This window comes from Aureobasidium melanogenum, assembly GCF_000721775.1.
Source record: "Aureobasidium melanogenum CBS 110374 unplaced genomic scaffold scaffold_5, whole genome shotgun sequence".
Classification (NCBI taxonomy): domain Eukaryota; kingdom Fungi; phylum Ascomycota; class Dothideomycetes; order Dothideales; family Saccotheciaceae; genus Aureobasidium; species Aureobasidium melanogenum.
This window is the reverse complement of record NW_024470057.1, coordinates 723,169-739,512: the sequence shown is the minus strand read 5'-3', so window position 1 is coordinate 739,512 and position 16,344 is coordinate 723,169. Positions and strand designations below refer to the sequence as shown.

The following is a 16,344-nucleotide window of genomic DNA, read 5'->3' as shown; positions in this document are numbered from 1 at the left end:
GCAAGCAAAGATGAGAAGAGTGGTAGCAAGCAGAAATTTCCACCGACCTGTTCTTGATGGACATTTCGAAACACCTCATTCTTTTCGTTGTACCACCGACGTGCCCCGATCAAGCGAGAAGCAAGAAGGGAAAGCAATACCCTTCCCCTGCTCGCTGATGCAAGAACTAGCCTGGTAAGCCATTCCTCCGACAGCGTGTTCCAATCACATACTTGACAGATCTACCCTTGACGCATCGTTCAACATTAACCGGTGGGTAGGAACGTTATTTCGACGCGCCAATGCAAAGCAAATCATGTATCCTTGACCGCTGCACCGAAACCCGGGCCTGGAGATCTTTGCTGCATGAAACATGCTTTTTGGCAAAGAGAGCAAGCATGGCGTTGCTTGGGAGGCGTGCATGATGGCGTATTAGATCGACCTACCGTTTTTCGTGCCGTACCGCTGAACCAACGACGGATGCTTGACAAGTTAATCGAAGATGTGTCGTGTCGGTCTGCCGACTGTCATCTTGAGCCTTGGTCCGTACAGAAACCTCAGGAACAGGTGCGCGGACATGTGTCAACTGACATCGATGGATGCGGCTTGAGTGACACCATCAGATGTTTTGCATGTTTTGCATGTGTTGACGTAGCAGTCGTACGATAGCTGAATTGTCATGTGGTGAAACTCGGGCTTTGGCAGCAGCATATGCTCGGACCAGAATTCTCAGTGGGACAAGTTGTCTGTTCATTGAGCCTGTGAGATGAACAGAGTATGCGGGATGATATTTGACATTGTTGGAAGTATATGAGAAATTGAGATGATTCCACTCCAGAATCGCGAGTTGCAGCTGTTGGCGTTTTTTTAAGGTTCGAGAGGAGGTTTGCCCGTTCTTCCCCCCAAGGTCTGCGGAAGAGGCGCTCGGAATGGGCGGGATTATCCTAAAGTTTCTTTAGAACCAGCCACCTTGCAGGCAATGGCGATATCGGCAATAAGTGGCCAGTAAGGCCAAAGAAGATGGTTGTCCGTTTCCAAAGCTGTCCATCGATGTGCTAAGGCAATTTTTCAGCTCAGCTGATTTTCGAGTATCTTAGGAAGCAAATGATTTCGATGTGCTAAGGCAATCGTTCAGCTCGGCTAGCAACAGACTTGTCACACAAGATATGCGAATAGAAACAAGACAATCTAGTTCCTTCTAATTTATCTCCTTTATACTGTAAGGCTTTGACAAATCATCATGTGTATGTAACTCCATAACTTCCCTTCGACAATGCGAACCCATGACAAGGGTATCGAACAGTATGCCAAATCCGAAGCAAATCCTTCCAAAATTCGAAAAAAATATTATGTGTCGTTCCTCCTCATTACGTGTGGTCATCAAGTGATGCAGTTTTTATGTCTCGGTGACCTCATCAACATCGAGCCAACCACGGCACATGCTGACAGCACGATCCCACTTCTTGAACATCTTTTCGCTCTCCTCGGGAGTGACTTCGGGCTCAAAGACCATGCGGTTCTTTTGGTTGATGGCCTTGAGCTCGCTGAACTCCTTCCAGATGTCGACGGCGAAACCAGCGGCGATTGCGGCTCCCAGGGCGGTGGTTTCGCGCATAGCGGGGCGGTTGACAGGGATACCGATGATGTTTGCTTGTGTCTGGTATGGAAATCAGTCATTTGTATCTCTGGTTGTAATGTTCTTTCAAAGCTTACCTGCATGCAAATGTTCGAGTTACTCATACCACCATCGACGGCCAAGTCCGACAGGGCATGTCCACTGTCCTTCTCCATGGCGTCGAGGATAGCCTTTGTCTGGAAGCAAGTGGCTTCTAGAGTGGCTCGTGCAATGTGACCTCTTTGTGTGTGCTGGGTGATACCGAAAATGGTACCCTTTGCATCATCGATCCAGTATGGTGCAAAGAGACCAGAGAAGGCAGTGACGAAGACGAGGCCGCCATTGTCGTCGACAGTGGAAGCGAGTTCTGACACCTTTTCGGCGTGGGCAATGAAACCCATGTTGTTCATCAAGAACTTAACACCAGAACCAGCGACGGCTACGGAACCCTCGAGAGCGTATACTGGCTTTCTGTTGCGACCGAAATCGTATGCCACGGTCGCGAGCAAACCGTGAGTAGAGATGGTGGGCTTCTCGCCAACATTGTAGAGCAGGAAACAACCGGTACCTATTCGACGTGTTAGCATGGTCAGACAACAATGATGAGGAAGTTGCATACCATATGTGTTCTTAGCAGAGCCAGGAGTGAAGCCTTGCTGACCGACCAGCGCCGAAGACTGGTCACCAAGACAGCCAGCAATCTTCATACCCTTCAGAATGCCCTTGGCCAGAGAACCGTAAGCATCTGCACAAGACGAAGGAACAATCTTGGGCAGCCTGAGCTTGTTGCGGTCAAGATCGAAGAAGCTTAAAAGGTTGTCATCGTATTGACAGGTGTGAAGGTTCATGAACATGGTTCTTGAAGCGTTTGTAGAATCTGTGACGAAGATGTTCTTCTCTTTTCCTCCGTTGAGGTTGTAGATCAACCAGGTGTCGACGGTACCGAAGCACAGGCGACCCTCGTCGTAGGCCTGTTGCACCTCGGGAACATGGCGCAACATCCAGACGAGCTTCAGGCACGATGGGTATGTGGAGAGCGGGATACCACAGATTTCGGACAAATTTTGGTCACCCTTGCGCTCCTTGAACTCACGGACAAGACCCTTGGTTCTAGTATCAGGCCAAGCGATGGCATTGTGCAAGGGCTGTCCAGTCTCTGCATCCCAAACCAGAGTGGTCTCTCTCTGGTTGGTGAGACCAATTGCCTTGATATCCGAGACCTTGTGGCCCTTTTCGAGGAACTTCTTGGTAGCCTCCTCGATACAGGTTTCTACTGAAGCGACGAGTTCCCAAGGGTCATGCTCGTGCCAACTACCAAGTGTATTAGTATTACTGCTGCTGCTGCAGATGCAACAAAGAAGACTTACCCAGATTCGGGATACTTCTGCTCGAATTCAATTTGGTGCATTGCCACAGGCTCACCAACTCCGTCGAAAATGATGAATCTTGATGAAGTGGTACCCTGATCAATTGCACCAATAAAGTGCTCATGCAGTACATTTTCGTGACTTGTAGTGAATCTGTTTAATGGTGGTCTTTGAGCTCCAGATTTCGACTCGGTTCTGACTTTGGGCTTTGCATCAGTGGCAGCAGATGCCTTTTTCAAAGTAGGATCTGCCGGCTGCTCAGAAATCTGGTCGACATTGGGGTTTCCGCTTAGACTACCCATTGTGATGTGAGAATGGCTTGTTCGTCGACTGAGAGGCGACGAAACAGTCTTTTAGTATTGAATAAGTACGCGAAAATAAAAATGCGTAGACGTCGGTTTCGATGCAGCGTGAAACCAGAATTTGTCTCTGACGGATGAATGAAATTCGCTCGGTAAGCGAAAAAAGACGGAATAATTCGAGGGGGTATCAGAGGGTACAGCTATGAGCTGGATTGCAGAAGAGAGAAAGAGAGATGTGAGGGAACCAGAGTTAAGTGTTTTTCAGACATGGACGTGCTGTTGACGCTGGGCAGAATGACTTCACACCCTTCAACTTGCAAGTGAACCCCACCACATCCCCACCTAACATTTCCGTTTCTCGGGCTTGGGCTACAGCCTCTTTCTTCGGACCATTGCTCGGTGAAATCATTCCCACGGGGATGCTCTCCACTGTAGCGGTTCAGCCGCATACTGTCCACGAGCTCGAGGCTCTCTGTCTTGCAATGTCATCTGCGTTTAGTCGTTTTGTCTGTCCTCAATCATCTACGCAACGCCTCTGCGACAAGCAAAATATTTTCTTCCGAGTTCTTGTCGCGTGCTTGGAAATAAAGACATCAGAGCGACGATCTTCAAATGCACGGCCGGCAAGACCCAAACTTGAAAAAGTTCTGAGTGCCGATCAGTTTGCAGCCACGGCGAAATCGAGATCGGCTCCGGTCTGTGAGCATTTGAGAGTCACGAGTATTGCTTGGCATGCAGGCCTCGTCAGCTCCAACTGTGGAAACTGCTCCTTCGACACTGATTTTCATACGAGAACACTCGGATCAATTCGCATTGCCATCTCCACGAACGAGGAGATATCCGAGTCAACAGTCAAACTCTGAATGTCCTCCTGATAGCGCAACCCCCAGTCTGCTGATCAATCCTCTGTAGCAAATTAGAGGCCTCACCTGGCCTTAACATCTCGACACACTTTCAAGAGCCTATTTTTACCCATAGTTCTGGTCCTAAGTCTCGGAGAGGCCAATCCAACATGGTCATGTGGTTCATCAATTGCGCATTGCATTGGCTTGCTGATTAATAACTAGTCGTTCGAGGTACATACATTAAGAAAGCAAAAGGTCTTGTCTTCGTGCATTGCTCTAGGCATGCGACTTCTTGGTAGTGTGAGGTGAGAGCCGACGGTGTTTGGATTTCTACTCCTCATCATCGTCCTCCTCGTCCTTGCTCGCAACCTTGGCGCGTTTGGCAGCCTCTTCTTCGGAGAGTTGCTGTGCCTGAGCATCACGAAGCGCGCGAACTCTGTCGGCGGGGCCGGGCAGTTTGTTGATGCGGTCTGCGATCTGGCCTCTACCGATCAACGACAGGACAATACTGGCGCCTACAATGAATGTCAAAACGAAGCGGTAGACAGCGTACCACGGAGGGGCCCAGCCTCTCTTGCTGGCGCGACTGTCAGTGTAGTAGAGGAAGTTGAAAGCGACGAATTGGGTAATCAAAGCGTATTCAACCGGGAGAAGGATTGTGGGCCATGCAACTGCGGGGGTCCAAACGCCGATTGCATAGCGCTTGTAGCCCTTGTGTCCACCGTACCCAGCAAACTCCAGACCCCAGTGGATAGCACCGAGGAAGGAGATGATCTGCAAAAGGGAGTTAAGATAATAATTGGAATGCGAGTTGGCGAGTCAAACTTACAACGGCGCCGTATCCGACCTGCAGAGGCTCGAGAACGTGTAGAGCTGCCTCGGCAGTGTGCTCGCTCATCAACAAGCCAGACCCAGTGTTGTGCGCGTGATTGATCTCCCAGGCGCAATAGACCGTGGATAGAGAAGTTCCGAGGTAAGGAAGGACACCAGCCATTCCCAGGTTGTAGGCTTCACGAGGGACCTCTTGAAGTGAGAAGGTATCCTTGATGGTTTTCTGGAGCAGGCATTAGTGTGTGCTGACCTGATGGTGTTGTGGTTCGCGGCTTACCATATCGTTCTTGACACCGGCCATCATGTCGGCGTCTTTGTGCGGGTCCTCGGCCATACCGACCTCACCGAAGACGGGGTGAGTGGACGACGAGATGCTAACATTCTCGGGATCCGCCTGGAGCTTCTCATTGCCCAATTTTGTTTCCACCTCTTTGTTGATTTTGTCCATTGGCGCCTGCTGGGAAGCATAGCGTGCCAGGGCAAGAGTCATGGGTTTGCCAATTGCGAGCGGACGGGTTGCTTGCGAGATGTTGCATAGCTTGGAGGAGAATTGGGAGCTACGAGGAACCGAGGCTCCAAGGCCACTGAGGGCGCGAAGTTGACGAGCAGCACCGGCACGGAACATGTTGTGGGTGGAGAAGTGAGAGAGAGAGAGAGCAAAGATGCAAGAGGACCGCAGAAGGAGTAGGTAGAGAAGCTGTCGGGAAACACCTCCGGAGCAGCTTTGAAGGTAGGCACGACCAAGCTCTTGTGCCTATCATATGCTCGCAGCTCTTGCGTAGCTGGTGGAGCTTCTCTTACAACGTCATTATTGTACCTTCCCCGATCCGCTCTAATTGCTGATTCAATCCAGTACAGGAACGAAACGCCATGGTTGAAAGTTTGTACAAGAGCATAGGCTGTATAGCTATTTAATCGATGAGGATTCATCTTCAGATCTTGAGCCGCATATCTAGAAAGCTCTATTGTCTACAGACACTGTGGTGGTACTCGAATGAAGCTGGAAAACTGTAATTACGTCATGGGGGGCACCTTCCTTTCCACGTTCCGCGTCGTGCGTGGGCGGGCACGATCAGCGGCGTTGTTTCCAAGAAAGTGGCACTGCCAACAAATCGACAGCTTGCAGGGAGTGGCCTTCTCCACGATTCTTCAAACTCTGTGTTCTGTGCTCACGAACTGTTACGACGACCAGAATCTCGCTTGTGATTTGCGTCTTTCTCAAGTCTCAACACTGTGACGACTCGGTTGTTAGCTGTTTAAGGACGACTGCCCGCCTGGCGCCCAACAGCCTGCAATCAAGGTACTCTCGTCAAGTACCTGTTCACTTACGACTTGCCGCCTACCAAGCGACTTCATGACCTGATGACCTGTCTACGATAATTACCTTTAGTACTCTCTGTTCGTCCTACGCTTCTAATCGAGACATCTGCCTGAAGGCACCCATCCGCCGCCATGTTGGAAGGCCTCGTCTCGAACCTGCTCAACAGGTTCTTGGGCATGTATGTCCAGAACTTTGATCCAAAGCAGCTCAACGTAGGCATCTGGTCTGGCGACGTCAAACTACGCGACCTCGAGCTTCGCCGAGAAGCCCTCGACCAACTTCACCTCCCCATCAACGTCGTCGAAGGCCACCTAGGTTCTTTGACCCTCTCGATCCCATGGTCCAACCTTCGAGGCAAGCCTGTACAAGTCAAGATCGAAGATGTATATCTGCTGGCCGCTCCGAGAGAAGATGAGGACTACAATCCTGAAGATCAGGACAAGCGCGACCATGCTGTCAAGATGGAAAAGCTCGACAGCGCAGAGCTACTCAAAGAAAGAAGTGCAGAAGGCATGAGCCAAGAAGAGCAACAGAAGAACCAAAGTTTTACGGCCAGTCTGGTTACTGCTATTGTCGACAACTTGCAGATTTCAGTCAAAAATGTCCACATTCGTTATGAAGACTCCATCTCGGATCCTGGCCATCCTTTTGCTGCTGGTCTCACGCTGCAAGAATTGAGTGCCGTCAGCACAGATGAGAACTGGAAGCCTACCTTTATCCAGAGCACTGCCGCTGGCTCGACTCACAAGCTCGCCACTCTCGGTGCCCTCGCTATTTACTGGGACACGGATGCTAAGCTCCTGGGATCTGGCAAGGGTTCACAAACCTCAGAAGAGCAAGGAATAGACCACACTACAATCATTGACAAGTTCAGAGATATGATTGCAAAGAAGGACGATACCGAGTTTGGCGCGCACCAATACATCCTGAAGCCAGTAACTGGTCGTGCGGGTCTCGAAATCGATAAGACCGGCAAGCTTGATCGTCCCAAGATGAAGGCTCGCCTCTTGTTCAACGAACTCGGCTTTGTCATCGACGACGACCAATATCGTGATGCTCTCATGTTAGTGGATCTCTTCCATTACTTTATCCGCCATCAGGAGTACCGCAAGTTCCAACCCAAATCGTCTCCTAAAGAAGATCCGCGAGCCTGGCTTCGATTCGCGACCAAGTCCGTGTATGACAAGATCCATGAACGCAACCGTCGTTGGACTTGGGCTTATTTCAAGGAACGTCGTGATGATCGCATCAAATACATTGATCTGTTCAAGAAGAAGAAGAAGGAAGAAAAGCTTTCCCCAGAAGAGGTTACCGAACTAGATCAACTTGAACGCAAGCTAAGCTACGAAGATCTTCGATTCTGGAGATCTCTTGCCCGTAACCAGTTGCGCAAGGAAAATGTTGGTGTCAAGAAAGCTCCACAGAAGCAGACATGGACCTCTTGGGTCTGGGGAAGCAAAAAGACTGAGGAGCATCCTGGTGATGAGACTCAGCTGACAGAAGAACAACGCAAGGAGTTGTACGATGCGATCGACTTTGATGAGAAGAAGCAAATTGCCGACGCTGTAGATATGCCAAAAGAAGCCATCAAACTTCAGGTCGATATGAGCCTTCAAGAAGGTAGCTTTACGCTCAAGCGCGATCCTCATGGCAAGGCTACGGAAATGCTTCAACTGGTCTTCCAAGGCTTCGATACCAAATTCCTGCAGCGCACTGATTCTATGCTTGCTGAAGTCAGTCTTGAGACCATGAAGCTCTTTGATGGCACAACCGAAGGAAATCTATTTCCTCAGATGCTCAACATCAAGAGTTCAATCCCAGACGACAAAAGAATTGAGGAAGTCAAGGACGACGATGCTGCAGCTGGTGACGAGGAAGATGAGCCACCTCTAGATCCCTTCTTTGCTTTGACTTTTGAGAACAACCCGCTCGATGGCCATGCCGATACCGACCTGACTGTTAAACTCAAGGCTATGGAATTCGTATACAATCCGAAATTTGTTGTCGAAGTCGCCAACTTTTTCAAGCCCCCGGAGCGTCACATGGAGTCGATCGGTGCACTCATGGAATCTGCCAGTGCCACGGTTGAAGGGTTGAGACAGCAGACTCGTGCGGGTCTCGAGTATGCTCTTCAAGAGCACAAGACCATTGACGCCAAACTCGACCTCCAGGCCCCTCTCATCATCATTCCCGACTCTGTCACCAAGAAAGAATCGCTTTGCATGATTCTCGATGCTGGTTACATTAGTGTACGAAGCGAATTGATAGACAAAGATACTTTGAACGAAGTGCAGTCAAAGCAGAAGCAACAGTACACCGATGAGGACTACAAACGTCTCGAGCAATTGATGTACGACAAATTCCTTGTCAAACTACAATCGACCCAACTTTTGCTTGGACCATCTATTGAAGAGACGAAGAAGCAGCTCGACGAAAACAACACATCAAGACATCTGCACGTGGTCGATCGAATCAACATCGATTTCACAGTGGAGACATGCATTGTTCCCAAAGCTCCTGGTCTGACCAAGTTCAGAATCGGAGGTCACCTACCCGTGCTGCATGCTTCTATCTCCGACTCCAAGTACAAGAGTCTGATGAAGTTGATCGATGTCGCAATCCCCAAATTTGGCACAGATGAAGATAGTACCAAAAAGCCTGTCCAAGCCGTACAGAAACAAGCTCAGCGACCTAGACAAAAGAGCATCGTTGATACGGATGTAACAGGAAGATCACGATCCAAGTCTTTCCAGTTCTCTGCCCAGGAACATGAACTTGTCATGGAAGAAGAAACTGACAACGAAGACGAGGAGTTCAAGGATGCCAAACAGACTACCAAGGAGCCAACGAAGGATATTAACCAACGCAATTTCGAATTCAAGTTCAAGGTCGATAAGCTTCAAGGTTCGCTGTATCGTTCTGATCCGGACGGCAAGAAGCAAGATCAATTGCTTGTTGATCTCATTGCTGAAAACTTTGATCTACTCTTCTATCAGCGTCCGTTCGACATGGTGGCCGAAGTCAGTCTACGTACTCTGGCCGTTGAAGACCATGTCGAGGAGAATCCTTCTCCTGAGTTTAAGAATCTCATATCTTCAGAGGATCAAGACACCAACGAGCAACAAAACCTCTTTTCGCTCAAGTTCATCAAGGTCAACCCTGAGCATCCGGATTTCATGTCAACGTACGAAGGTATAGCTACCAATCTTGATGTATCCGTGTCGACGATCAATCTACTAGTGACTCGCAAGACGCTTTTGACTTTGCTCGACTTTGTAATGATCACCTTCACCAACCCAGGAGAACCCCAAGCAAATCAGTCACAATCGATCGAGTCGACTGAGGCCGAGGAAATCGGTGCACAGCCCACAGGGGACAAGATTCGTATCAAAGCTCAGCTGAAGCGCATTGCCATCATCCTCAATAATGATGGCATCCGCCTAGCCACTTTGAGTTTGACGTCTGCCGAAGTTGGCATATTCTTGATGGGCAAGACCATGAGAGTTGGCGCTAGACTTGGTAATCTGTCTCTCCTTGACGATGTCAACCAAGGTGTTTCTGAGAAATCGTCTCTCCGCCAACTGGTATCTATCCAGGGTGACGAGCTTGCTGATTTCCGTTACGAAACCTTTGACAGCACTTCAGAAGCATATCCTGGTTACGACACTTCCATCTACCTTAGATCTGGTTCTCTGAAGGTGAACTTTGTAACTGAACCGTTCCGCAAGATTATGGAATTTGGTGTCAAGTTCGGCAAGATGCAGGCCATCATGAATGCTGCCAGACAGGCTGCTGCAAACCAGGCCAACAATATCCAAGAGCGTGCTAGCAAGATGCACTTTGATATTCGCATCAAGACGCCAATCGTAGCTTTCCCTCGAATGGTTATTACCGATTCTCCTGAGCGTGATGTTCTCACAGCTTACCTAGGAGAGCTCTATGCCAGCAACGAATTCCTCCCCTTGGACGACTCCGAAGATTCGGATACTGCCAATAAATTGACAGCTGGTGTACACAACACTCGTTTGACTTCCACGTTCAACTATCCAAACGATCAAGTTGAGGAACTTGATCTCATCGATAAGGTCGATCTCGACTTCAGAATCACCAGTGCAGACCATAAGCCCGGGTACAAGCGACCAGATACAGAAATCGAAGGCAGCATGTCGAATGTCAACCTGCGCATCACCGAAGCCCAGCTCAAGTTTATTCTTGAACTTTCTCGCTCAATCCCCGAGGCTTTCGCTACTGACCCAGATGACGAGATCGAAGAGCATGTCAAGGAAGAGTTGCCGGCTACTACGGTCCAGGATGCTAAGTCAATCAGTGGTGACTCGGACAACAAAGAAGAAGAATCACCTCAGTCTCCTACTCACCTCGGTCCCGAAATTGGGGCAGACGACGATACTTGGACCAAGCTTGATCTTGTGTTCAAGGTTGGCACCATTGGCCTCGAGCTCATTTCAAGTAAACCCACAAAACCCGTTGGAGACCTTGCAGCTTCTAGTCTGTCGAAATTCTCGCTCAACGAGACTCATGTCAAGCTACGAATGGTTAGCGACGGGTCACTCGAATCGGAGCTTCTGGTTCAATCTTTTACCATCACCGACACTCGTACACATGAGAAGAACAAGTTTAGGAAGATCATGTCACTCATCAACACGGACGTTAAGCAACAGTTCATGGCCAGCGTTTCCATCTCTGGGGGTAAGGAGCGCAATCTGATCGCGCTTTTGACTATCGATAGCCCGAGAATCATCTTGGCACTGGACTACCTATTTGCGGTGCAGCACTTCATCAATGCTGGTCTGACTCCAGATGAGCCTCTCATCATCTCAGACGAAGACGTGGAATCGGTTGGCGAAGAGGATGTGGCCAGCATGTCTACCAGTACTGAACTTGCAGGTGCACAACAACCCGAGACCAAATCTGCCGAGGACGGAAGTTCCATGAGCGTTTCATTCCGTGTCAACATCGTTGACGCTCAAATCATTCTTATTGCAAACCCTGCCATTACCAATTCCGAAGCCATTGTGCTTGGCAGCAAGCAAATCCTTGTATCTCAGCAACACGTCACAGCCGTCCAAGTTGACAAGCTAGGCATGTTCCTTTGCCGTATGGACAAGTTTGACACGACTCAACTTCGAATTCTCGATGATTTCAGCGTCCAAACTTCGGTAGACATGCGCTCCGAGAACAAGCAGGCTCAATTGATGAGCATCATGGTTGAAATCGAGCCATTAGTGTTGCGCTTGTCCCTTCGTGATATCCTCTTGGCCATGCAAATTGTCAACAAGGCGTCTGCGATGTCTGCGGATGACGACCGGGAACTTGCTAAGGAAGGTCCATCCAAGATCGATCAGCTCAAAGCTCCATCCAACAGGCCTAAGTCTGGTAGAGCGCCATCTTCGGCACAAAAGCCTCGAGCCAATACTATTGCCACAAAGAAGTCGCATGCCACCACTGCACCCAAGGCATCAACTGAACCTCAAGGCTCAGCGATGCTAAAGCGGGAAGAGATGAAAGTCAATCTTCAAGGCATCCGAGTGGTCCTCATTGGTGACCTTCATGAGCTGCCAATGCTCGACTGGAGCGTCAAGAACTTTGCTGTAGAGGTTCGCGACTGGAGTGGCGCCATGACTGCAGATACTAGCATCGAGACCTTCTTTAACGTGTATAACTTCTCAAAGTCTGCCTGGGAGCCTCTTGTTGAGCCATGGTCGCTTGGCTTCCACATGGCAAAGAGCCTCAATCCTGACAAGCTCGCAGTCGAACTTTATTCGCGCAAATCATTGGAGCTTACCATGACTTCTTCCACGATTGCACTAGCATCCAAGTCGGCCCAATTCTTGTCTAACGACGAGGACATCCTTTCGAAGCCACGTGGATCTGATGCTCCTTATCGCATTCGCAATCAGACCGGCTTCGATCTCAACGTATGGGCTCAGACAGAGAATAACGAAGAAGGCGCCGCTGAAAAATTGAGCGATGGAGAGGAGGCTCCTTGGCGATTTGAGGACCCAAGTACCACCAGAGAGACGCTGTCACCAGAAGGTGCCACCGGTGTTGTCGGAATCAAGCTTGAAGGCAGTGGATTCGATAGTATCGAGCGTATCCCTGTCAATCGTGAGGGTGAGACTCTTTACAATCTCAAGCCACGCAAAGACAAGGTACAACACCGCATTCTGGTCGATGTCAAGCTCGGAGCAGACAACGTCAAGTACATTACCTTCCGTTCACCTCTGCTGGTGGAGAACCACACTCAAATCCCCATTGAAGTTGGTGTCTACAGTCCAGACGAGGGCCACTTGCTCAAGATTGAGAAGGTTGCACCTGGCGATGCACGATCAGCTCCTGTAGGTGCCGCGTTCATGCATTCACTGGTCATTCGTCCAGATCAAGGATTCGGATATACTTGGTCGAATGAGCGCTTGTTCTGGAAAGACTTGCTTAAGCGTCCTACGCGTACAATCACTTGTCAGGGAGAACAGCAAGATTCATCTCCGCCCTTCTACTTCCAGATGCAGGCTGTATATGACAAGAACAATCCCATCTCGGCCACCTATCCTTACATGCGCATTCGCCTTTCTGCGCCTGTCGAGATCCAAAACTTGCTGCCGTTCGACTTCAAGTATCGCATATATGACAAGAACACCAAAAAGGATTGGACAAACTTCTTGCGCAAGGGAGGTGTCAGCCCTGTACATGTTGTTGAGCTCTCACATCTACTCTTGATGAGCGTTGACATGCAAGACACGCCATTCAAGCAAAGTGAATTCGCCATCATCAACTCTACAGGCCGTGATGACTTCCGTCGTGAGAAGACACTTGTCGTAAAAGACAACCAGGATTTAACTCTACGACTCAAGTTGCACTACTACAACGTTCCTGATAGTGGCGGTGCCTTCAAGATTACTGTCTACAGTCCCTATGTCATTCTAAACAGAACAGGCTTGGAGCTTGACATCAGAAGCAAGACATACTTCGGTGCTGCCAAGTCTGCAGCTGGACAGACTACATTCAGCAATTCGGATGAAGCACGAAAGGCCGTTCCATTCATGTTTTCTTACCCTACCGACGACCAGAAGAACCGAGCTCTCATCAAGGTTACTGGTTCTGGTTGGAGCAAGCCAGTCAGTTTCGAGGCCATCGGGTCAACTACAGATGTCACTGTTGCTGCAGAATCTGGTCGATCAGAGATGCATGTTGGTCTGACGGTCGAGGAAGGTGAAGGCAAATACAAGTTGACAAAGGTTATCACTATCGCTCCTCGATTCGTGGTCCGCAACAAGCTCGGAGAAGATCTCAACATTAGAGAGCCTGGCTCGTCTGATGTCACGACCTTGAAGCCACAAGATCTCCATCCTTTGCGATTTTTAAGACAATCGAGCGGGCAGCAGTTGTGCCTTTGCTTCCCCGGCGTGAACAACAATTGGTCATCTCCGTTCAACATTGCCAATGTTGGCAGTGTCCACGTCAAACTGGCCAAGGCAGGCGAAAGACAAAAGCTCATTCGGGTCGAGATTCTCATGGAGAATGCCACGATTTTCCTGCACATCAGTCACGAGACTAAGCACTGGCCCTTCTCTATTCGCAACGAGAGCGATGTCGAATTCATTTTCTGGCAGGCAAACCCCAACGTTGACGAAGAAGAGGACGAACGCGCCTCTGGTTGGAAGCCCATCCGATACAGATTGCCACCCAGGAGTATCATGCCATACGCTTGGGATTACCCTGCCTCCAAGAATAAGAACCTTGTTCTGAACGCGAAGGGCAAAGAGAGACACGTCAAGCTTGCAGAAATCGGTAACCTCATCCCAATGAGGCTGCCTGCAGCTGAAGGTACCAATCGACAAAAGATTATCGATCTCAATGTCGCTGCCGATGGGCCCACTCAGACTCTTGTCTTGTCAAATTACAAGCCATCGAAGAGTTTGTACAAGCAAAAGGCTGGCTCGGCTTCTCAGTCAAATTCGACTGGTTTCGAGGTCAAAGACCTGGACGACCATGTCACCATGAGCGCTCAGATCAGATTTGCTGGTTTGGGCATCTCGCTCATCAATCGTCAGCTCAAGGAACTTGTCTATGTCACTTTACGCGATATTGACTTGTCTTACAAGGACTCGCCCTTGTATCAAACCATTTCTTCCACGATCAAATGGATTCAGGTCGATAATCAACTCTATGGAGGCATCTTCCCCTTGATATTCTATCCCAGTGTGGTCCCAAAGACTGGAAAGGAGATGGAGGCTCACCCGATCTTCAAAGCCGCTATCACAAGAGTCAAGGACGACTCATATGGTGTGCTTTATATCAAGTACTTCACATTCTTGATGCAGCAGATGACCATAGAAATCGACGAAGACTTCATCTTTGCCATGCTCGATTTCACAAAGATTCCAGGCGCTTCCTGGTCCGAAGAGAAGGAGGGTCAACTTTGTGACGAAAATCTTGATATCCCTGAGCCCAAACAAGAAGAGGGTGGCCAAGATATCTACTTTGAGCTGTTGCATTTGCAGCCCATGCAGTTCGACCTGTCCTTCGTCAGAACCGAGCGCATCAATGCAGAGGACACTGGAAGCTCATCATCCAACCCCTTCATGTTTGCTGTCAATGTTCTCACTATGTCCATTGGAAATGTTAACGATGCGCCCATTCGTTACAATGCACTTATGCTTGAGAACGCCCGAGTATCTGTTGGTGCTCTGATCGCTGCAATCCAGGCCCACTATGTCCAGGAATCTCTCCGTCAAGTTCACATTGTTCTCGGTTCAGCAGACTTCTTGGGTAACCCGGTTGGTCTTTTCAACAACATCAGTTCTGGAGTTGCAGACATCTTCTACGAACCGTACCAAGGCCTTGTCATGACCGATCGACCTCAAGATCTTGGTATTGGCATTGCGAAGGGAGCCAGTAGTTTTGTCAAGAAGAGTGTTTTCGGCTTCTCGGACAGTATGGCCAAGTTCACAGGCAGCATCAGCAAGGGCCTTGCGGCCGCATCTATGGACAAGGAGTTCCAAGACCAGCGCCGCATGTCTCGTTCTCGTAATCGACCAAAGCATGCCTTGTACGGCATCACGTCCGGAGGTAATGCCTTCGCAAACAGCATGGCAAGTGGCATTGGCGGTCTTGCTAGACATCCATTGCAGGGTGCCGAAAAGGAAGGTGCTCTTGGGTTCGTCAAGGGTGTAGGAAAGGGTTTCCTTGGTCTAGCCACCAAGCCCGCCATTGGAGCATTCGACTTGGCATCTAATATGGCCGAGGGTGTTCGTAACACTACAACAGTATTCGATCAAGAAGGTCTTGACCGGGTGCGTTTGACACGCTTCATTGGACAAGATGGCATTGTTCGTCCTTACAGTCAACGTGAAGCTTTGGGTCAATTCTGGCTCAAGACTTTGGACAATGGCAAGTACTTCCATGAAGATTACATCGCACATATGGAATTGTCTTCGGGAAGCGGATCTCAGTCGACTCAGGCACGCACCAAGACGACAAGCGCCGAAAGTCCACGCATGGTCATGCTCACCTACAATGGCATCATGTTGGTGCAGACCAAGAAACTTGTGACGGAGTGGGATGTGCCACTCAAGGAAATCCAGACTATCACCAAGGAACGTACAGGCATGAGCATTGTGCTCAAAGGAGGACATAACGGACCATTCATTCCTGTCGCAGATGAGCAAAGTCGAAACTGGCTGTATCGACAGGTAGCGGTGGCAGTCAATGCGTACAACGACCGTTACAATGCCAAGGGGTAATGAAAGTGTGCAGACTTGATAGACATCCGGAGTGGTTTCGGTTTCGGTTTCTTTAGCATACTATTAATTTTTCTTACATTTGATCCGATGATATTTTGCTCAGTGTTGTACGAGTGACAATATCGAATCCAGACTGGGCTATCCAGCCCTCAATCGTCTCCACACGGGTGAGCGATACGTCATCAAAACGTGCATCGCCGTATCCAAGATCTTGTCAGCTCTGTGGTGTCACTTTCTGTTCGCCCGCAAGCAAGGAAACATCCCTGCAAGCCGCCTTTTCTGGCGGCAAATCCTCCGCGAATGTTGCATAAGCTGTATGCATG

General features: G+C 49.4%; 3 protein-coding genes across 3 annotated transcripts; 1 reads left to right on the top strand and 2 right to left on the bottom strand.

Annotated features, from left to right (window-relative positions):
• Positions 1-1,375: 1,375 nt before the first annotated feature.
• On the bottom strand, positions 1,376-3,263 carry M437DRAFT_64425 (glycerol kinase; the record flags this gene model as incomplete). Its single annotated transcript, XM_041024420.1, has 4 exons — positions 1,376-1,636; positions 1,693-2,162; positions 2,214-2,905; positions 2,962-3,263. 4 exons carry the CDS (start codon positions 3,261-3,263, stop codon positions 1,376-1,378), a joined length of 1,725 nt encoding a protein of 574 aa, XP_040881824.1.
• Positions 3,264-4,438: 1,175 nt separating this feature from the next.
• Positions 4,439-5,564, bottom strand: M437DRAFT_73721 (uncharacterized protein; the record flags this gene model as incomplete). The annotated part of the gene is made up of 3 exons (XM_041026091.1): positions 4,439-4,882; positions 4,938-5,162; positions 5,217-5,564. The coding sequence occupies 3 exons, from the start codon at positions 5,562-5,564 to the stop codon at positions 4,439-4,441; spliced, it is 1,017 nt and encodes a 338-aa protein (XP_040881823.1).
• An 827-nt stretch (positions 5,565-6,391) lies between these two features.
• M437DRAFT_43982 (vacuolar protein sorting-associated protein 13) lies at positions 6,392-16,021 on the top strand (the record flags this gene model as incomplete). Its single annotated transcript, XM_041020836.1, has 2 exons — positions 6,392-15,708; positions 15,760-16,021. The coding sequence occupies 2 exons, from the start codon at positions 6,392-6,394 to the stop codon at positions 16,019-16,021; spliced, it is 9,579 nt and encodes a 3,192-aa protein (XP_040881822.1).
• Between the last annotated feature and the right edge of the window lie 323 nt (positions 16,022-16,344).